This window comes from Pelobates fuscus, chromosome 10 (genome assembly GCF_036172605.1).
Source record: "Pelobates fuscus isolate aPelFus1 chromosome 10, aPelFus1.pri, whole genome shotgun sequence".
NCBI lineage: Eukaryota > Metazoa > Chordata > Amphibia > Anura > Pelobatidae > Pelobates > Pelobates fuscus.
The window spans coordinates 151117107-151140035 of NC_086326.1; the positions used below are offsets into that span (position 1 = coordinate 151117107).

At 45.5% G+C, this 22929-nt stretch overlaps 1 protein-coding gene across 1 annotated transcript; it reads right to left on the minus strand.

The window, feature by feature from the left end:
- Nucleotides 1-11383: 11383 nt before the first annotated feature.
- Nucleotides 11384-22302, minus strand: LOC134575182 (gastrula zinc finger protein XlCGF48.2-like). Its single transcript, XM_063434414.1, has 4 exons — nucleotides 22127-22302; nucleotides 19975-20157; nucleotides 15919-15997; nucleotides 11384-13618 (listed from the first exon to the last, which is right to left on the minus strand). Exons 1-4 carry the CDS (start codon nucleotides 22205-22207, stop codon nucleotides 11907-11909), a joined length of 2055 nt encoding a protein of 684 aa, XP_063290484.1. The 5' UTR covers nucleotides 22208-22302; the 3' UTR covers nucleotides 11384-11906.
- Between the last annotated feature and the right edge of the window lie 627 nt (nucleotides 22303-22929).

Consider the following 22929-nt stretch of genomic DNA (forward strand, 5'->3'; position numbering starts at 1 on the left):
TTAGTGATGGGAGTTGTGATCAGTGTGATAAGGTGTAATAGATTAGTGATGGGAGTTGTGATCAGTGTGATAAGATGTAATAGATTAGTGATGGGAGTTGTGATCAGTGTGATAAGATGTAATAGATTAGTGATGGGAGTTGTGATCTGTGTGATAAGGTGTAATAGATTAGTGATGGGAGTTGTGATCTGTGTGATAAGGTGTAATAGATTAGTGATGGGAGTTGTGATCTGTGTGATAAGGTGTAATAGATTAGTGATGGGAGTTGTGATCTGTGTGATAAGGTGTAATAGATTAGTGATGGGAGTTGTGATCTGTGTGATAAGGTGTAATAGATTAGTGATGGGAGTTGTGATCTGTGTGATAAGGTGTAATAGATTAGTGATGGGAGTTGTGATCTGTGTGATAAGGTGTAATAGATTAGTGATGGGAGTTGTGATCAGTGTGATACGGTGTAATAGTTTAGTGATGGGAGTTGTGATCACTGTCATAAGATGTAATAGATTAGTGATGGGAGTTGTGATCAGTGATAAGGTGTAATAGATTAGTGATGGGAGTTGTGATCACTGTCATAAGATATAATAGATTAGTGATGGGAGTTGTGATCAGTGATAAGATGTAATAGATTAGTGATGGGAGTTGTGATCAGTGATAAGGTGTAATAGATTAGTGATGGGAGTTGTGATCAGTGTGATAAGGTGTAATAGATTAGTGATGGGAGTTGTGATCAGTGTGATAAGGTGTAATAGATTAGTGATGGGAGTTGTGATCAGTGTGATAAGGTGTAATAGATTAGTGATGGGAGTTGTGATCTGTGTGATAAGGTGTAATAGATTAGTGATGGGAGTTGTGATCTGTGTGATAAGGTGTAATAGATTAGTGATGGGAGTTGTGATCTGTGTGATAAGGTGTAATAGATTAGTGATGGGAGTTGTGATCTGTGTGATAAGGTGTAATAGATTAGTGATGGGAGTTGTGATCTGTGTGATAAGGTGTAATAGATTAGTGATGGGAGTTGTGATCTGTGTGATAAGGTGTAATAGATTAGTGATGGGAGTTGTGATCTGTGTGATAAGGTGTAATAGATTAGTGATGGGAGTTGTGATCAGTGTGATACGGTGTAATAGTTTAGTGATGGGAGTTGTGATCACTGTCATAAGATGTAATAGATTAGTGATGGGAGTTGTGATCAGTGATAAGGTGTAATAGATTAGTGATGGGAGTTGTGATCACTGTCATAAGATATAATAGATTAGTGATGGGAGTTGTGATCAGTGATAAGATGTAATAGATTAGTGATGGGAGTTGTGATCAGTGATAAGGTGTAATAGATTAGTGATGGGAGTTGTGATCTGTGTCATAAGATATAATCATAGGTGTGCGCAGCCTATTGCATTAGGGTGTACACCCTAAAGCACAAGCAGCGTGTATATGTATATATATACACACACACACACTGCTGTGTGTGTGTGTGTGTGCGGGTGCTGGTAGTGTAATGTGTGTTTGTGAGAGTGCTGTTAGTGTGCTGTGCGTGAGGGTACAGGTAGTGTGCTTGTTTGTTAGGGTCCTGTTTGTGTGCTGTGTGTGAGGGTACTGGTAGTGTGCTGTGTGTTTGTTTGTTAGGGTCCTGTTAGTGTGCTGTGTTTGTGAGGGTGCTGTTAGTGTACTGTGTGTGTGAGGGTGCAGTGTGTGATTTGTGGGGGTGGAGGCGGGGGCAGATTAGTTAATAAATATCCTGCCTCCCTTCTTACCTTATGTAGGGAGGGGGGCCCGTGCCGCTGCCTTCCCTGGTGGTCCAGCGGAGGTGGTGGCAGATTACTTAATATCCCCCCTCCCTTCTTATCTTATGTAGGGAGGGGGGATCCTTGTTGCTGCTGCCTTCCTGAACAAAAAAACAGAATTGTTTTCTCACCATGGGTTAGCTTGGATCCTACTGGGCTCAGTTTGGAAACCATAATGACGATATGCAATATTTCAGGTTATTTGGTATTTTTTAGAACAAATCTGTTTAATATTTCTGTTATTTGTCAGTAGGTTTTTAATGTAAACAATAAGAGAGTTGCAAAGTTGTGCAATAACAAAATTATCATTTTTCAAACGTTACTCAGCCACAGCTCAGATTCAATTGGCATAAATAATACATGGTACATGCTATCAATCCATTCATTTGGAACAGTTGTCTTATTTACAGCACTCCTGCCATACTTTCAGCATTAGAAAGAGTTTTACCTATATTTGACTAGATGTGGTTTTCTCTCATCTCGCAGTATTTTCACTATACTATTTTTATAGTAAGGATAAAATAGGCAATGGCGGGCACAGCCGGAACATGCATATCTCAGCAATGGCGCTGCAGTGGAGACAGGGGGATAAATGTATACACTATTCAGGTTAAAGAGACACTCTAGGCACCCAGACCACTTCTGCTCATTGGAGTGGTCTGGGTGCCAACTCCCACGACCCTTAACCCTGCAAGTGTAATTACTGCAGTTTTTTATAAACTGCAATAATTACCTTGCAGGGTTAACTCCACCTCTAGTGGCTGTCTATTAGACAGCCACTAGAGGTCACTTCCTGGTTTCTAGCACAGGAAATCTGTGCTAGAGCGTCACTGGACGGCCTCACGCTGTGTGAGGACCTCCAGCGTCGCTCAAAACCCCATAGGAAAGCATTGAAATTCGTTTTCAATGCTTTCCTATGGGGAGACCTAATGCGCATGCGCGGCATTGCCGCACATGCGCATTAGGTCCCCTCGGCCGGTGGGCGAGATCAGTCTCGCCCACCGGCTGACGCAATGGATAGGAGGAGCGTCGCGGAGGCGGAGACAGCGGCGAGGGACATCGCCGCTGCCTCAGGTAAGTCACTGAAGGGGTTTTTACCCCTTCAGTAACCGGGGATTGGGGGGTGGGAGGGAGAGGGACCCTCCAGTGCCAGGAAAACGGATCTTTTTCCTGGCACTGGAGATTCCCTTTAAGGAACAGCGCACACATACAAATACAGCTTTACCTTTTATAAAATAAATGTAAATACTCAAAATGCATATCATATATATGCTCTATAACAAATGTATATCTCTGAGACATAGTGGTGGGCATAACACAATATGGCCACATGGTGGAACTAAATCCCCATATTTGCTGAGATAGGCGGTTTTAAGTAGCCTCAGAGAATGTAAGACTGTTTTTATGAGTGCGCAGTTACTTAACCCCTTAAGGACCAAACTTCTGGAATAAAAGGGAATCATGACGTGTCACACATGTCATGTGTCCTTAAGGGGTTAAAGGACCACTATAGTGCCAGGAAAACAAACTAGTTTTCCTGGCGCTATAGTGCCCTGAGGGTGCCCCCACCCTCAGGGTCTCACTCCCGTGGCGCTGAAGGGGGAGGAAGGGGTTAATCCTAGCTGGACCTGGCACCCAGACCACTTCATTAAGCTGAAGTGGTCTGGGTGCCTATAGTGGTCCTTTAATCTGAATATACTGGTTTTATGGGCATATCTTCCTGGTTGTAGTATCAGCATGCCAATCGTCTGCCTCTGCAATTATCAGATCACTCATTCTCACCCAGGCTGCCCAGCAGAGAGAGATGCCAGAAGATAAGACAAAAGCCGACAAACCTTTTATTTGTTCACAAACAGCTGGACACCAGCTTGTAGTTTTGGGAACGCAGCTTCACGGTATTGGATATCTGGTAATCACTATTTAGTGTTAAGATTACTTTTTATCTAAGCATTTGACTAGCACAACGAATAGATAAAACAATTAATGCAGCTATGTTTTTCTTACACATCATAGTGTGGCATAAAGCGGTTTTACCTAAATGATCTAGACGTGGGACTGTCAGAAATCGTCTTTATATTATCACAGGTTTATAACAAATGCCTTACGCTGATGCTGGTTGATATATAAATAGTTAAGAGAAAGTGTAACAAATTGGTTAAAGGAATATATATATTTATTAACTAGAAGCTTAATTCTTGCTGTTTACATTGAACTAGCTTCTTAAAGCCTAATACCGCACAGCCCCTCGTTTTTCCATTTCTCCCATCAATCTCTTGCGTTTTAGTTTCTTAGAAAATAGAAACTGATTGGATCTTTGAAAGGGTCAGGGTACAACATACACTGAGGATGACATTCTGATATGAGGAACTAACTAAGCCATTTCTGTTTTTTTTTTGTTTTTTTTAAAGCTTGCTCCCTCATTTTCCGAGACACAGTTAAGAACGACAATAAATTCCCTGAATAAGATCTTTGAAATTTACATTTTACAACATGACAGGAGGCTTCCTATTTTGCATTAAACTCTCTTTACTAACTCCATAGCAGCAAAGAAAACGTAAAGAATAAGAACCAATCAGTGAGCAGCATAGCATATATAAGGGGCATGCTGCCTAAACTCTTCCTCTTTCTTTGCTGCTCCATCCACAGACAGGTCAGAGTTTTACTCTTCCATCACTATGTTTCTCATGTTTAACTATGTTTGTATAGTTTGACTTACTTGCCTAGTTAGATTGTTTATGTTCTGGTTTTACCCTGCTAATATAGATGGCTGCCTGGGCGTCCTGGGATTTGTTTCCGTCCCCCGGGCTTCTGGGTCTTCCCCTCCTCTGCCCCTTCACTTAGGCTTAATTTCACCATCCAAGGCGGCCGTGAACGCTCGCGGCACCAGACGGACCGGATTAAATTTTGCCGGGATCAGGCTTACTACAGCCCGCGGCTTTTGCGGCCTTCTCTCCTCTCGCTGCGGCCATCTTTGATATCGCATCTCCACGAGTATACTGGGACACATTGGATGCTCACACACCCTTGTGATTCACTTACACTGGATATAACTACCTTGATTTGAGGACTGCAACTCCCATCAAGTCTCCAACGTCATCCACATCTGTCTACAGTGTCCTGCTGGATGGGGTCATTCAGGTCAGTGCTGCTGACTGTATATATTTGTAACCTGCACTTAAGGGTCTCAATCCCTGTGCAACTGGGGTGAGCCCCCATTCTTGTACTAAGGCACTGTGCTGCTGATTGAGAGGCCAGCTGTTGCTGTCTCTTCACTGGGTGAGCCCCAGTTTGACTTGGCTACTGAATTGTACCCTGCTAGGGTCTATAATACGGATCAATACCATAACCACATTGAGATACTGACCCCACGCCTGTTTCTGTGCCATAAGACCCGGGTGCCACTAACTTTGCCTTGCAAGTGACTCATCACAAGCCTACCCTATCACTATGGAAGATTCCCAGAATACCCCTGTGGACTTCCAATATATGATTAATGCGGCCGTCGCAGCATCTGTGGAGAAGGCACTATCCAAGGTGCTCGCTGTGGGCCCCGAATTGCCCAAACCCTCCACCCACAGACGGTCCCGCCATGAGTCAGACTCTGAGGCCTCGGACTCTCAGGCTAGAGTTGACACTTGCCCGGCTAAACACCACTGGAAAGGCGAGGGCGCTAGACCAAAGAATTCAAAGGGTAAGGCTCCTGCCAAACAATATAAAAAAAAGATCCGTACCCCGATCCCACGTCAGGACCCCTCCTCAGAAGAAGAAGAACAGGCACTGTCACACTCCATGTCCGTCCTAGACGAATGGCAGGCGGAACTATCGGAATCTGAGGTAGACGATTGGGGTTCGGGGATAAATCTATCTCCGCTTTTATGCGTGAGACCATACTGGGTGCGGCCCAGACAGACATAGCGGACGGTCCTGTGGAGGCAGACCTCACTCTTGAGTCTGACACCATCCTGGATCCTATGGGCCAAGCTATGTTCGACCCACGCAATATTCGACACCCCCGGTCAGGGGAGTGGTGGCCTCCGGAGCACATCTCCAGATTTATGCACATGTGGCTCCGTAAACCTCTGGGCAAGGAGGTCCGTAGCCGACTCCGGTCGGAATGCCCACGCCCTTCCCTGACGGACAAAGTGGCTCAGACGCCTGAATTTGATAAGGTGATGTCGACCTTTATGATGAGAGGCGGACGTGACCCTCGTAAAGGAGTGGAGAAAGGACTTTGGGGGGCACAGGACAAGCTGCTGGATGCCATAGTCCCCCTCTCCCGCATCATGTACCTGGCGGACGACGCCTATGCAAAAGCTGACTCTTTCACAGCCGATAATGTCAGGGAATGGGCACACGACGTACGAGAGTGGGCGCAGAGATGTTTCTGCTTTATGGGAAACGCTAAAGTTTCGCTCTCTTCTGAGAGGCGAACAGCATCACTATTCCGCATAGAAGGAAATTGGCTGAACTAGGCACTAAGGAAATAGGGCCCCAGGCACAAGGAATGTTGTTTGGAGAAGCGTTCCTCAAGGAACTGAATAAGCACGTGAACGTATTTACGTCCCTCAACAAAGCGCAATCCTTTATGCTTAAAGTCTTCAGAGGTAACCCCATGAGGTTTTTTTTTTGGAAGGGCTGGTCGACAGGGGGGTCGTGCCACCAGCCGTTTTTGGCCCTCAGGCCCCCGCTCCACCCAACCTCAACCATTCTACCCAGCAAGGGATTACAGGCGACAGTTCTCCTACGCATGAGGCTCAACTAGAGGTCGCGGACCTCGCAGACGTGGACATTACCGCTTCACCCCAGGTAGGCATACATGCTCCCTACAGTTTAACCAACCGCACTGCGGGTCGTATTTCCATTTTTTTCCAGAATTGGGCCGATCTTTCCTCAGATTCGTGGATCCTGCAGACAGTCGAGGGATACCGAATAGACCTTGTGGCAGGGTGCTCTACCGCGCCCTATTCACTTCTCGGCCCACAAACCGCAGTCTCATGGACGTGGAACTCCAGGAACTGCGGGAAAAGGGGCCATCCAACCGGCCATCGATTTCAGAGGTTTCTTCAGCAATATTTTTCTGGTCCGGTAAAAGACGGGAGAATTACGACCGGTAATCAATTTGCGAGACTTCAACGCACACGTCATGTATCGCCACTTCAAAATGGAGGGCATCCATCTCCTTCGGGACCTCCTCCGAGACCACGACTGGTTCACAAGGCTAGACCTAAAAGGACGCCTGTCAGTCCCGGTGGACATGGACTGTCGTCCACTCCTGCAATGCCTATGGCACGGCCAACTGTGGCAATTCACCTGCCTCCCTTTCAGACTCAGCTCCGCCCCTTGGTGTTTCACCAAACTCCTAAAACCGGTGATTGCCCACCTACGCTCCAGGGGTATCCGCTGCATTATCTACCTGGATGACATTCTCCTCTTCTGCTTCAAGGAGTTCAGACTGTGAGAACACACTTGTTTCACCATGGAGCTGTTGGAATCCCTGGGTTTCGTCGTAAACCGCACAAAATCGGCAATGAGTCCTTTTCAGTCGATTCAATTTCTAGGATTCGAGATCGATTCCACGTCCTGCACTCTGAGACTACCATCAAAGATATCGTCTATTCGGAAGCAGATCCGCAGGGTCCTCCGCTGCGAGTCCATCCCTCTACGCAACTTGGCCAGAATCATGGGGCTACTTTCCGCATCCATACAGGCCATATTTCCGGGCCCCCTGCACTACAGAGCGATGCAACGCCTGAAGACGAAGTGTCACCGTCAGAACCCCACATACGACCAGCCCGTATCGGTGACACCGGAAGTTCGCCAGGAACTGATTTTGTGGCTAGACAGCATGCAAGCCTGAAACGGCAAGGCCATATTCGGAGACACACCGGACGTTATCCTGGAGTCAGACGCCAGCTTATGGGGCTGGTGTGCAACCAGTGGAACGATGTCCACAGGGGGTGTGTGGACGACGCTGGAGCTCACAATGCACATAAATTGTCTGGAACTACTAGCGGGCTCCTTTGCAATCCGCAGCCTGGCTCGGGAGAGATCCAACTGCTGCATCATACTTCGCATGGACAATGTGTCGGCAGTTCACTATATAAATCGACTGGGGAGCGCACGCTCACGTCTGACATTACAAAAGACATCTTCGACTTCTGCCTTCCCCGCAACATTGCTTTCCAGGCGGAATACCTCCCCGGGGAGACCAACCTCACGACGGACTGGTTCTCGCACCACTGGAGGGACAGCAGCGACTGGAAACTGGATACGGGGGTATTCAGGGATCTGGCGGCCCGGAGAGGACCCTTTCTGCTGGATCTGTTCGCCTCCCGCAAACAACCACCAGACACCGGACTACTTCAGCTGGCCTCCGGACCCGGAGAGCAAGGCGACAGATGCATTCCTACAACAGTGGCCGACCCACGGGGCATACACTTTCCCCCCTTTGCAATGATTGCGAGGACGCTTCACCAACTCAGAGTACAACGAGTGACCCTGACCCTCATCACACCATTATGGCAGAGTCAACCGTGGTTCCCGGACCTACTGGCCTCGTCATGCGATGACCCACTTCTCCTACCATCCTTCCCGGCATTGCTCACGGATCCCAAAGGGAACGGTCATCCATTACTGCTAGAAGACCGTCTGCCCCTGGCAGGTCGGCGGACTATCGCAGGCTGCTAGAGAACTCCTAAGAGACTCCTGGGCTCCCGGGACGAGATGCTGCTACCTTTCGGCTTGGACCTCCTGGTCCACTTGGTGCGTGGAATGGGACTCAGATCCGTTTACGGCTCCTGTATCCACGATCTTGAACTTCCTATCTTTATTTTCGGTGGGCCAATCTTATCGCTCGGTTAACGTGGTTCGTTCAGCTCATACTCCCATAGCAGACCTCCTAGTGGGAAAGGACCCCCTGGTCTGCTGCCTACTTCGGGGTATGCGACTTCGCCGCCCCCCGGGCCCCAAGTACACCCGCCTCTGGGACGTCGGGATGGTACTATGCTTTCTCAGAGACTGGCCTCCTAACGAGGGCTTGTCCCTTCGGCAACTGTCTGCTAAGTTCGCCTTCTTGCTTTGCCTAGTCTCCTTCCATAGGGTGTCCGATGTTCGGGCTTTCGACATGGATGCCTTTTCCATCGCCCCTGACTGTGTTACCTTCCTTATTTCTCGGCGTACTAAGTCGGATTCTACGTCGGTTTTTTACCCCCTTTTTTCCGGATGACCCTCAACTGTGCGTAGTCTCGGCCCTGCGTAGATACATGGCCATCTCCGCTCCTTTGCGGAGCTCTGCTTCGGGCCAACTCCTCGTGTTGTACGTTAGACCTCATGGCCCAGTATCAGTTACCACGTTGGCTCGTTGGATACTTTCTCTCACGGAGGTTGAACCCTCGTTCGGGGCTCACTCTGTACGCAGTGCGGCGGCTTCCTCGGCCTTCTTGGCATGCGTGTCAACGGCGGATATTCGAGCGGCGGACTGGTCGCGCAAATCTACTTTCCGTACCTTCTATTTTCGCGTGCCTCCTTCGGCTGGGTTTTCTCTGCTTCAGCGTTAAAAATGCAAAATAGGAAGCCTCCTGTCATGTTGTAAAATTGAAGATTATACTAGCTTTAGTGTACTAATAATCTTAATTTTAATGATGACAGGAGGCTAGTATTTTCCCTCCCTAACTTCCCTCCCCTGTCTCACCTCGAGGGGGGGGGAATTTAAGGTGAACGTTTTGTTGAATCAATGTTATTCCTTGAGGTATGGTATTGTTTGCCCTTTCTTATATGATTTTTACCTGGTCTACTACACATGTTCATCCATTACCTGCCTTACGAGTAGTATATTACGCTTAGATGGGTGGCGGATAGTTTTTCATGTTTAAATTTTTTCGCCGATGGCTTTTGTATCGCTATTATGGTTAATTGCCCTATATATGGTTATGATGGATTAATTGACGTGACCAGTTGCGGCTCAGTCCCTAACCTTCTTCTACACTCTCCTTTCAGTGTAATCCACTCCAGGACCTTCGATGGGTGCCATCCCGAGTGCCGTTCCGGATTCGTCTTCTGGTCCGTGAAGCCTCTTGTTCCACTTGGTTCCGTTTTGGCTGTTGAGGATCCCGTCACGTTCCTGATGGTTTTTCGATTATTTACAGAATTGGATATCGCTTTATTTCTTTTGGCTTTCGTTTATCTATGAACTTGGATGTCGCTTAAAGAAAGAGGGAGAGTTTAGGCAGCATGCCCCTTAAATATGCTATGCTGCTCACTGACTGGTTATTCTTTACGTATTCTTTGCTGCTATGGAGTTAGTAAAGAGAGTTTAATGCAAAATAATCGCCTCCTGTCATTATTAAAATTAAGATTATTAGTACACTAAAGCTAGTATAATCTTCAATTATCGTTGATATGTGAATGATTTATCTGCAACACTGGTGTTTTAAAGTCTAGTAATCAGTTCCTTGATTGAAAATAAAGAATTTACATTTAATCACCTATTTCCGTATTGGATAGGGAAAAATAATTATCTGTCGGTAGCATTGTTTTAATTTAAAATTATCTATACAATGACACCTAATGACTGGTCAGTTTAATTGTATTATTTCGACAAACATTAAAGGGTTACTCCAACTAATAAAACATTGTTTTGTGTGGGTACGGTAACCCTTGCCACCTCCCCCCCCCAAAAAAAGGAAAAAGAAAAAAAATAAGTAAAACTTACCTTACTCTCCAACACCAAGTTCTCCCACTGCCTGATCTTCCACCGCTGAAGATTCTGTGTGTGCTGGCACCAATTGTGCACGAAACTAACAAGAACGCTCCACTGCCTAAATATTTTTTTTAGAAAACACTATTTAATAGCTATACCCCCAATGAAAACATGAATTTAATTATGTATTTTTTTTCCTTTGTGGGGTATATCTCTTATCTGTAGCTTTTGCAAACCCTCCCCTTCTTCCCCAGCCAGGACATTCTGTGTCTGTCCAATCACAGACTTCCCAATGCAGCTCAATGAGAGGTCTTTGCAAGGCAGTTGAGCATTTGCCTTCTAACTGAGCTAAACAACCAGGAAATAACAGGACCATGTATCTGATTGACAGCTAGAAGGTTGTAACAGGATTAAAACGGGACATTAAAAGGCACCTGTGCCTTTTTAGTTTTAGCCATGCGATATAAAACCTTTCCATTTAGATACAAGAATACTTATATTATGGTTCCAGTGGCTATCTTCCTGACAGCCACTAAATGCTCTTCAGCTTTGAGAACAGAGTCAAAACTCGGTTCTCACAGCTAACATCCATTTGACTGAGGGAGCGTAGTGCGGGCCGTGCATGCGCTTTTTGGCCCCAATGCTCCTCCGTATGAATCATTGGCTTAATTGGATTGGATGAGAGAGAAAACCTGGTGTGACATTGCAGAAGGTAGATCTAGTGGATGCTGGGACCAGATGTCGGCTCTGGAAATAGAAGGTGAGTAAAACTATTCTGTTCGAATTATAATTTAGGTTTAGGAGGCAAACCTTCAACTAAATGCAGCAAAACACTATAGCGTTAGAAATACAAGCTTGTATTCCTAATCCTAGGTTTTGTTTACATTTATGAAAGTGCCAATTTCTATTGAAATCTTCACTTATTTAAAAATGGAAAAAGAGGACACTCTTTACACATAAATCACTTCAACAAGGTAAACTGCTTTAGCTGTAACATTCTTTAACATTAGCCCCCTGGAACTTTGGCTCCAAGTGTCTAATGATGCCCCTTTGATACTGCCACCTCCGGCAGTGAGATTAATCTCTGTATGGAAAGCAGTTCAAAGTGAAAAACTGCACATACAAGCTCCAGGACCACTACAAATCAATGAAGGGATCCTGGTGCTCGGAGTAACCCTTCAATTTAAAAAGGAACAAAAATAAAAACATTAAATATATATATACATACACACACACACACAAACCTTTTGCTTCCGCTAATCTTTGCATGGCTACAGTAAGTTCCTATTTATGTTTCTGAGTGCAGGATTTTCTATAGGGAATTAACTCAGATCTGCATTTTTGCTACATTTTCTACATTCAGAACAGGAATACAGAATTTCAGCTGTGCAATATTTCATCCATCAGATCAGACTGATGGTAATTTCTCAAAGTTCCATAGATGGTAACTCTCCATCATGATTGCTCTGGTGGTGATCAAAGTCAGGCTTGTTGGAGAAACTCTGCCCACATTCAGGACAGGAATATGGTTTCTCCCCTTTGTGAGTTTTCTGATGGTAAAGAAGATTGTCCTTCCTCCGAAAACCTTTCCCACATTCAGAACAGGAATATGGGGTCTCTCCTGTGTGAAGTCTCTGATGGTAAACAAGATGGGGTTTCTGGTTGAAACCTTTCCCACACTCTGAACAAGAAAATGGTGTCTCTCCTGTGTGCAGCCTCTGATGTTGAACGAGATGTGGTTTTTGGCTAAAACATTTTCCACATTCAGAACAAGAATACGGTTTCTCTCCTGTGTGGATTGTAAAATGTGTAGTAAGATTTGACTTGTGTCTAAAACATTTGCCACATACTGAACAGGAAAAGGGTTTCTCACCTGTATGAATTTTAAGATGTTTGGTAAGACTTGATTTGTGCGTAAAACATTTCCCACATTCAGAACAAGGAAATGAATCTGCATTACCAGCATGCAGTCTTTGATGTGAATTAAGATTTTGTTTCTGGTTAAAACATTTCCCACATTCAGAACAGGAATATGGCTTCACCTCTGAATGAATCCTTTGATGCTGAACAAGATACTGGCTATGTGTAAAGCATTTTCCACATTCAGGACACGAATATGGTTTCTCACCTGTGTGGGTTTTTTGATGTCTTTCGAGAAGACCCTTCTGGATAAAACTTTTTCCACATTCAGGACAGGAATATGGTTTCTCTCCTGTGTGAATTTTAAAATGTGTAGTAAGATTTGACTTCTGCGTAAAACATTTCCCACATTCAGAGCAAGTATATGGTTTTGGCTTTGTGGGAGTTCTTTTGTGTTTAACCATTTGAGCATTCTTTGAAGGACATTTTTCAGAGTCTGAAAATGAAGATGATGTCTCTGTCGTGTAAGTTATACAATATGGGGTACAATCATTACCAGATGCCATAGCTTCTTCCTGAGTTGATGCATAGTCTGTCTGTGTTTGCCCTGCATCTTTATCAATGTCAATATCTTCTTCACAGGAGGACGATCCCTCCTTAACATGGTTAGATGAATCATCTGGACATATGTAATCACTGGGTGTATAAATGACTGTGAGATAGTCTCCTTCATAAGTGTCTGGTTCCTCTTTAATATGTGTTGCCAAATATTTTGTCTGTGTATGGTCTATGGGTGTATTCATCTCATTGTATGTGAAATTTCCTTTACATGAGGCATGTTCCTCCTTAATATATGTAGATGGACATTCTGTTTCTGCTTGTCCTGTTGGTGTATAAATAGCAGTGTTTGTGGGTTTTCCCTCTCCACAAGAAGCCAATTCATCCTTAATTTTAGTCAACTGATCATCAGTCTGTATATCTTCTGGGGGTGTATAACTGCCATTGTCTGGAAGATTTTCTTCTTCATGTGAAGCAGATTCTCCTTTGATATGAGTAGACGGATATTCTGACTGTTCTGTATAAAGGTTGGTGAGATTTTCTTCTTTATTCACTGATGAATCAGTAGCACATCTCATACAGCTTCTTGTCCTAGCTTGATACAATACTGAGCCTTCTGCCTCAAAATTATATTCATATTGTTTGCTTTTTTGGCTTAGACATGAAGGAGACGAAATATGAGTTTCCAAAGAGGAAGACAATTTCTTGGCCCTTGACAAATCTTTTGGAAAGAAATGCACAATGGTTAGTTTAGAAATATAGCAGAATGGCAAATGAGGATTTTAGTTTTCATACAAGAGTCGAAAGACTCGTTAATATATTTTTAACAAAAAGTAAAATGCGATTGCCCAAAATAAATAAAACTACAAAGAGGTGGGCTAATTGTCCTCGCAAGCTAGTGGTCCTACCAGAATTTAAATGGGGTTAATCCCAGTCCCAGTGGATTCATTATAGTTAGCAAGAAGGAAAAACGAGAAGCAGGATCCAGAGGTAACTCCTAACTTTGAACATTTATTTAAATAAATATTATATCCTTTTAAGATAATAAAAAAACAAAGTAAAACTAAAGTATATCACACAGTGAAGAAAGTGCTAAAGTGCGAAAATAAAGTCCTATTTATAAAATCAGTATGTTATACTATCTTCTAAACCCGCCATGTATGTATGCTTTTATAGAAAGGTACAATAGATTCCATAGTGTATTGCTGATGATTTAATGGTAATTGGACTTTAAAGAGAGTCTGTCCGGTACTTACCCTTACCTTGTCCTTACCCACCTCCCGTCTGCCCTTGTTTCTCCTGTGGTTGTCATTGAAATGTCCTGCTTAAGGATGCCTTCCCTGTATGACACACGTTTGCTGCATTGCCAACAGGGTGGCGCTAAACATTAGTCACTCCATTCCTATACCACCTAGCAAGAACCTAGCAAGTTACCATAGCAACCACCGAGGATGGGGTGGGGTTACTATGCTTGTAGAGAGCAGAAGGACCACCTATGTGGGGTCTAATATGTTCCCCCTTCCAGTCTAATCTTCTGCAATTAGTCTATGCCAACGAATTGATTGACAGGTGGGATAAAGACCTATTTTCTCCCAATCTGTATGTTTGCTAGAACTTGTTATGGGCATGACAGTGTCACGGTTCTCCCAGTGCCATCCAGACGACTAGGTGTGGCCACCCCACAAGTGTCTTACAGGGGATTTGATCCTGGGTCCTTCAGTATCCTATGCCTGCTTTCCTGCCTCTAAGCCACTGCTAAACTTGTTCAATTAGTGTGTTTCTAGCTCTGATAATCTTGCCTTGTCTGCAGCACTAGGGAGCTGGACTTCTCCTGTGGCTACTACCTGTCACTTTAAGTCCACCTGAGGCAACTTGCAAATGAGCTGTTCATTGTCCAGGTATATAAGACTTCTTCACCCTGAGGGCAGTGTCCGTTCATTGTTTCCTGTAGCTGCCTTGATTTACAGACTGACTTGGCTTGTGACCCCTGCTTTTGGATATTTAGTTATTGTCTGTTCACTGCCTGGCCTGACTACTCTCCTGGATTTGCCCTTGTCTGTTTCTAAGTACCCGGTTGTTCCTGCCAAGCCCCCGTGTACAGATTCACAGCCCAGGTAGCTTCTCACCTGGTTACCGTGGGTTGTGCTTATCTGCAAGGGTGAGCAAACATCTCTGCACTAGAGACTCAAACCAAGGTAAGCCCTGACAGACAGGACCCTTTAACCTTTCTGTGATGTGTCTATAGGCAAAGACACTTAACAATTGCCGATAGTGTACTACGCCATTTTAATCGATCTCCAGACCTTAATCCCATAGTAAATCTGTGGAGGGAGCTGAAGGTTCGAGTTGCCAAACTCAGCCTTGAAACCTTAATGACTTGGAGAGGATCTACAAAGAGGAGTGGGACAAAATGCCTCCTGAGATGTGTGCACACCTGGTGGCCAACTACAAGAAACGTCTGACCTCTGTGATTGCCAACAAGGGTTTTGCCACCAAGTAAAAAGTCGAAGGAGTCAAATACTTATTTCACTCATTGACATGCAAATCAATTTATCCCTTTTTTGACATGCGTTTTTCTGGATTTTTTTTGTTGTTTTGTCTCTCTCTGTTAAAATACACCTACCATTAGAATTATAGACTGATCATTTCTTTGTGAGTGGGCAAACGTTCAAAATCAAATGGGGATCAAATACTTTTTCCCCCTCACTGTATATAAGGATCTAAATATATAAATATGTAGTCCTACTAAATATGTTATCAGGAATTGTAGTTTACACCCATCACTGATTTGTGAATATGAGATACAATAATAATAATAATAATAATGAGTGTTAACGTTATTATTGTCATTATTATCTTTTTCAGAACCATTTACGGGATTATATTTCATAAAGGTTTGTACATTCTTCATACATTTCTCAGATCCGGACTATATAGAATAAACTATAAACCTCTAGCATGGTGTTTGATATCAGCATTGCATGTGTTATCGGCCATGACAGTAATCGTGCTTCCTCTTACCAAGAGAGCGGAGGGGTTGGAGATCCTCCATTACAATGGTTTTGTAAGGTTCCTTTTGTTCTTCCACATATTCCCACTCCTACATGGAGAACAAGACAAGCATTTACACATTTTCAAAACAAACAATAGAGGGGGAAATGACACCCTATTTATTTAATGATACATTATTTAGGCAATGTTAAACAAACACAAACAAAAATGACTTAATAATCATCAGGGGTGGCTTATTCTGGGCTGTGGGGCCTATTCTTATCCCATCAACTCCTGCTTCTAATTTATCCCTCCAAGAGCAGTTCCGCCCAGCACTTAAGATTAGAGTGACGGCTCTGTAAAAGGATAGTAGTCCTACAGTAACTGCTATTATAATTTGGAATACATTTTTGGATATTTAACTGTTCACCGTGTGGAGATTAAAGTTGTGTACTCCTGGGTGGAGAGAGAGCGGAGCTCTAGTTGTGCTTTTGGAGTGATACAAATCTGATATCAGAAGCTGGAACTGAGCAATCCAGTGGCATGACGGACAGCTCTGAGGGGCTGCCTTAAAGGGACTCTATAGTCACCATATAAAAGCAAGAAAGACAGGTTCCCCAGCCTTCCTTCTTGCTTTTATATGAACTTTCATTGATTAAAAAAAATTTTTTCGGTGTTTTTATATTAAAAACTTACCTCCGTTCCAGCGCCGAGCTCCCCGCTAGGCCGCGCCCCCTTTTTCGTCAAAATGACGAAATCGCGGGGCCCAATGGGACGGCTTCGCGCTGGACCAATCGCGTTCTTCATAGAGCGGCATTGAATGCCGCCCTATGAAGAACCTGAGCGCTTTACCGCGCATGTGCGCGGAATGCGCGTTCGCGAGCTGAGCTGTCTGACTGACAGCTCAGCTCGCTTTCTAAAATTGTCAATAAGGGGGGGGACCTACTGTCCCCCCCCGGCCCCCACCCCTGTGCGGCGGGTGGGGGCCCTAAAATTATCGATAAGGGGGGGGACCTACTGTCCCCCCCCTGGCCCCCACCCCTGAGCGGTGGGTGGGGGCCCTAAAATTATCCATAAGGGGGGGACCTACTGCCCCCCCCGGCCCCCACCCCTGAGCGGCGGGTGGGGGCCCTAAAATTATCAATGAGAGGGGGACCTACTGTCCCCCCCCCGGCCCCCACCCCTGAGCGGTGGGTGGGGGCCCTAAAATTATCGATAAGGGGGGGACCTACTGTCCCCCCCGGCCCCCACCCCTGTGCGGCGGGTGGGGGCCCTAAAATTATCAATAAGGGGGGGACCTACTGTCCCCCCCCGGCCCCCACCCCTGTGCGGCGGGTGGGGGCCCTAAAATGATCAATAAGGGGGGGACCTATTGTCCCCCCCCCGGCCCCCACCCCTGAGCGGTGGGTGGGGGCCCTAAAATTATCAATAAGGGGGGACCTACTGTCCCCCCCGGCCCCCACCCCTGAGCGGTGGGTGGGGGCCCTAAATACAAAGGGGGGGGGGGACCCTAGTTAACCCTCCCCCCCCCAAAAAAAAATTATCTCCCTACCTACCCCCCTCACCCTAAAAATAATGAGGGGGGACCATTAACTAAAAACCTGTAAAAAAGAAAAAATGAGATAAAATCAACTTACCATTCGATGTTTTCTTTCTTCTAAAATCTTCTTTCTTCAGCCCCAAAAAAGGCCAAATAAAAATCCATAATAACCGACGCAATTAAAAAAAAAAAAAAAAAAAAACGAGCACAAAAAAAATTAATCCATCTTCACCCATGGAGGGCTCCGCGCAGACTGAGCTCCGCAGGGCGGGGGAAGGCTTATAAAGCCTTGCCCCGCCCTGCAATTAGGCTAAGAACACTCTGATTGGTGGGTTTGAGCCAATCAGAGTGCTCTTTGTCATTTTACAAGCGTGGGAAAGTTCTTTGGAATTTTCCCACGCTTGTAAAATGACACAGAGCACTGTGATTGGATGGGTTTCAAGCCATCCAATCACAGTGCTCTGTGTCATTTTACAAGCGTGGGAAAGTTCTTTGGAATTTTCCCACGCTTGTAAAATGACACAGAGCACTGTGATTGGATGGGTTTCAAGCCATCCAATCACAGTGCTCTGTGTCATTTTACAAGCGTGGGAAAGTTCTTTGGAATTTTCCCACGCTTGTAAAATGACACAGAGCACTGTGATTGGATGGGTTTCAAGCCATCCAATCACAGTGCTCTGTGTCATTTTACAAGCGTGGGAAAGTTCTTTGGAATTTTCCCACGCTTGTAAAATGACACAGAGCACTGTGATTGGATGGGTTTCAAGCCATCCAATCACAGTGCTCTGTGTCATTTTACAAGCGTGGGAAAATTCCAAAGAACTTTCCCACGCTTGTAAAATGACACAGAGCACTGTGATTGGATGGCTTGAAATCCATCCAATCACAGTGCTCTGTGTCATTTTACAAGCGTGGGAAAATTCCAAAGAACTTTCCCACGCTTGTAAAATGACAAAGAGCACTCTGATTGGTTTAAACCCACCAATCAGAGTGTTCTTAGCCTAATTGCAGGGCGGGGCAAGGCTTTATAAGCCTTCCCCACCCTGCGGAGCTCAGTCTGCGCGGAGCCCTCCATGGGTGAAGATGGATTATTTTTTTGCGCTCGTTTTTTTTTTTTTTTTTTTTTTTTTTTTTTAATTGCGTCGGTTATTATGGATTTTTATTTGGCCTTTTTTGGGCTGAAGAAAGAAGATTTTAGAAGAAAGAAAACATCGAATGGTAAGTTTTTTTTATCTCTTTTTTTTTTTTTTTACAGGTTTTTAGTTAATGTTCCCCCCTCATTATTTTTAGGGTGAGGGGGGTAGGTAGGGAGATAATTTTTTTTTGGGGGGGGGGGAGGGTTAACTAGGGTCCCCCCCCCCCTTTGTATTTAGGGCCCCCACCCACCGCTCAGGGGTGGGGGCCGGGGGGGACAGTAGGTCCCCCCTTATTGATAATTTTAGGGCCCCCACCCACCGCTCAGGGGTGGGGGCCGGGGGGGGACAATAGGTCCCCCCCCTTATTGATCATTTTAGGGCCCCCACCCGCCGCACAGGGGTGGGGGCCGGGGGGGGACAATAGGTCCCCCCCTTATTGATAATTTTAGGGCCCCCACCCACCGCTCAGGGGTGGGGGCCGGGGGGGGACAATAGGTCCCCCCCTTATTGATAATTTTAGGGCCCCCGCCCGCCGCACAGGGGTGGGGGCCGGGGGGGACAGTAGGTCCCCCCCCTTATTGATAATTTTAGGGCCCCCACCCGCCGCACAGGGGTGGGGGCCGGGGGGGGACAGTAGGTCCCCCCCCTTATCGATAATTTTAGGGCCCCCACCCACCGCTCAGGGGTGGGGGCCGGGGGGGGACAATAGGTCCCCCCCTTATTGATAATTTTAGGGCCCCCACCCGCCGCACAGGGGTGGGGGCCGGGGGGGACAGTAGGTCCCCCCCCTTATTGATAATTTTAGGGCCCCCACCCGCCGCACAGCCACTATTGTGGACAGTAAGCGTCCCTGTGGGTTCGGGCTTCAGCTGTCAGCTGAAGCTGAAGCTGTCAGCTGAAGCCACGCCCACAGCAGTGCTGACAGGCTATCAGCACACAAAGCGCGTTCACAGTGCTTTGTGTGCTGATAGCCCGTCTGATGCATTCACCCAGAATGCATCGGACGAGAGGCCTTTTTAGGGCCTCTGAACTCGGAAGTCCCTCTGGTGGCCGTCTGATTGACTGCAACAAGAGGTGTTCCAAGCTTCCAATGTAAACACTGCATTTTCTCAGAAAATACAGTGCTTACAAGAAAAAGGCTCCGGGTAGCTGTAGCACTCTCCTGAACAACCTCATTAAGCTGAAGTTGTTCAGGTGACTATAGTGTCCCTTTAAAGCTGTGCTATTGTTTAAATGACTGCAATTCAAAGGCATCGTAATGGTCAAGAACGGGCACACAGAACCCAATGCACCACAAACTTTACAATTATTACACATTGTAATTCTACTTAAGGGGGACAATATGAAGGAATCTGATACACACCATGATAGGCATCATCCAAATCACCCCTTCATTCTCAGCAGCCTCACCTCTCCAGTCAGCAGTTGGATGATCTCATTAGTAAGCTCCAGGATCTTCCGGTCATTGTTTCTCTCATGGATCACAGAGTGAGGTGGAGGCACCGTGCTGGGGCTTTGAGTCCTGGTGAATCTAGACATATGATAGCTGCAAAGTCCATCATGGTCGCCATGTTTCTTGACAACTAAATAATCCTATATATAAATTAAACAAATAACAATATATATTGGTTATGTAGGAAACGTATAGACAAACTGCTGTGTACAGAACAGGAATATTACTTCATGACAGAATTAAGTGAGCTGCAAGACGGAGTAGGAAATTACTCAGATATATGCCTTAACTTACCGTAACTGAGGTAATCGTGATGTTAATATTTTATTTCCAGAATCCCTCACCTCTCCAGTCAGCAGGTAGATGATCTCCATGGTGACATTACCCAGAATCCCTCACCTCTCCAGTCAGCAGGTAGATGATCTCCATAATGACATTACCCAGAATCCCTCACCTCTCCAGTCAGCAGGTAGATGATCTCCATACTGACATTACCCAGAATCCCTCACCTCTCCAGCCAGCAGGTATATGATCTCCATAATGACATTACCCAGAATCCCTCACCTCTCCAGTCAGCAGGTAGATGATCTCCATAATGACATTACCCAGAATCCCTCACCTCTCCAGTCAGCAGGTAGATGATCTCCATGGTGACATTACCCAGAATCCCTCACCTCTCCAGTCAGCAGGTAGATGATCTCTATGGTGACATTACCCAGAATCCCTCACCTCTCCAGTCAGCAGGTAGATGATCTCCATAATGACATTACCCAGAATCCCTCACCTCTCCAGTCAGCAGGTAGATGATCTCCATAATGACATTACCCAGAATCCCTCACCTCTCCAGTCAGCAGGTAGATGATCTCCATGGTGACATTACCCAGAATCCCTCACCTCTCCAGCCAGCAGGTAGATGATCTCCATGGTGACATTACCCAGAATCCCTCACCTCTCCAGTCAGCAGGTAGATGATCTCCTTACGGACATTACCCAGAATCCCTCACCTCTCCAGTCAGCAGGTAGATGATCGCCATACTGAAATTACCCAGAATCCCTCACCTCTCCAGTCAGCAGGTAGATGATCTCCATAATGACATTACCCAGAATCCCTCACCTCTCCAGTCAGCAGGTAGATGATCTCCATACTGACATTACCCAGAATCCCTCCCCTCTCCAGTCAGCAGGTAGATGATCTCCATAATGACATTACCCAGAATCCCTCACCTCTCCAGTCAGCAGGTAGATGATCTCCATAATGACATTACCCAGAATCCCTCACCTCTCCAGTCAGCAGGTAGATGATCTCCATGGTGACATTACACAGAATCCCTCATCTCTCCAGTCAGCAGGTAGATGATCTCCATACTGACATTACCCAGAATCCCTCACCTCTCCAGCCAGCAGGTATATGATCTCCATAATGACATTACCCAGAATCCCTCACCTCTCCAGCCAGCAGGTATATGATCTCCATAATGACATTACCCAGAATCCCTCACCTCTCCAGTCAGCAGGTAGATGATCTCCATGGTGACATTACCCAGAATCCCTCACCTCTCCAAGTCTATTGGTTCGGTAGTTTAAAACTACCGAAAACCGACCACCCTCCTGGCTCATAAACTTCAAAAGAACCGTCTATTATGTGCTCTCTGGGCGGCCGCTGTTCGTATAGCCGAACGCCATGTGGAACAGAAAACAGCGGCCATCTTGTTCGCACGAAAGGAGGCAGCGGGACTTGGTCGTCGAGTGTCTGGAACTAAAATCGGACACTCGACCTCACGAACCACCGCTGAAACTACCGAACAGCCAGGAGAGCGCCATTCAGTAGTTTTGTTCGTACGGACAAGGGGAGCAATCGCTCCTATGAGCCAGGAGGATCCATTTGGTACTTTATTAGTTTTTTACCTTTTTCTAAATTGACCGACCGCACACGCTGAATTCGTGGAACTGTTTTGGGCAGGAGCCTCGTGTGTGGTCGGTAAAATGTGACTTCCTCTCCACCTCTCCAGTCAGCAGGTATGATCTCCATACTGACATTACCCAGAATCCCTCACCTCCCCAGTTAGCAGGTAGATGATCTCCATACTGACATTACCCAGAATCCCTCACCTCTCCAGTCAGCAGGTAGATGATCTCCAGGGTCAGATTTATGATTCTCTCAGACAATAGATTTCTGTTCTTCTTCATCATCGACCTGTTAGTGTCTGTGCTGAAAGGATAATCCTCAGATGTGTCTCTGCAATTACTGTGAGATTAGCTATGAGACATAATCATAGCGAATTTGAATTGAACTGAAATAGAAAAAAATTAAAATATATATATGTTCAACAGAAAGGTGAACATTCAATATAACTCACTGATATCAACAGCATGTTCAGGTCCCTCTGAGTTAAAAATAATCATAAATTACTTTCTGGACAGAAATTATGAAGATACAAATCTGGATAAGGTTCTTCGTGAGGGTGTGAGTGAATACAGAATGGAATGCATTAGCCTGTCTAACATGACCCACACCCTATAAACAACACGTGTTTAGTAGGATTTGAAAAATTAGGTTAAATGTATTAATCCATTGCCAGATCTACCTCTGCTTTTAAAAAGAATGCCTCCATCTTGGCTGCCTGTCAATTATAACCTTTCCATTTTCTAACATGGAACATAGAATATTAAATTACGTTTCTGTTTCTCCTTGTCCAACTGAATGTGTGTCACGACTGTGTCTGGACTGAACTGGATTGTGATGATGTTTGCATAATATTTAAAAAAAAAACATAAAATGTGAAAAAACAGAGCATTACATTAAAAAATATTAACTCAAGTTATGGGTGATGGTCCGCAAACACATTGTGATGGGATTCCAGCATGTGTGGAAGTGGATAGTAAAATCCTTTGTCTTCAACAAGCCATGTGAT

What these genes read in the sequence shown, in the direction of transcription:
- LOC134575182 (XM_063434414.1), bottom strand. Translation starts at nt 22,207, where the DNA reads ATGATGAAGAAGAACAGAAATCTATTGTCTGAGAGAATCATAAATCTG. An exon ending in TCTACCTGCTGACTGGAGAG is followed by an intron (nt 20,158 to 22,126) that starts GTGAGGGATTCT and finishes ATTTATATATAG; the next exon opens with GATTATTTAGTTGTCAAGAA. An exon ending in CCAACCCCTCCGCTCTCTTG is followed by an intron (nt 13,619 to 15,918) that starts GTAAGAGGAAGC and finishes TCTTTCCAAAAG; the next exon opens with ATTTGTCAAGGGCCAAGAAA.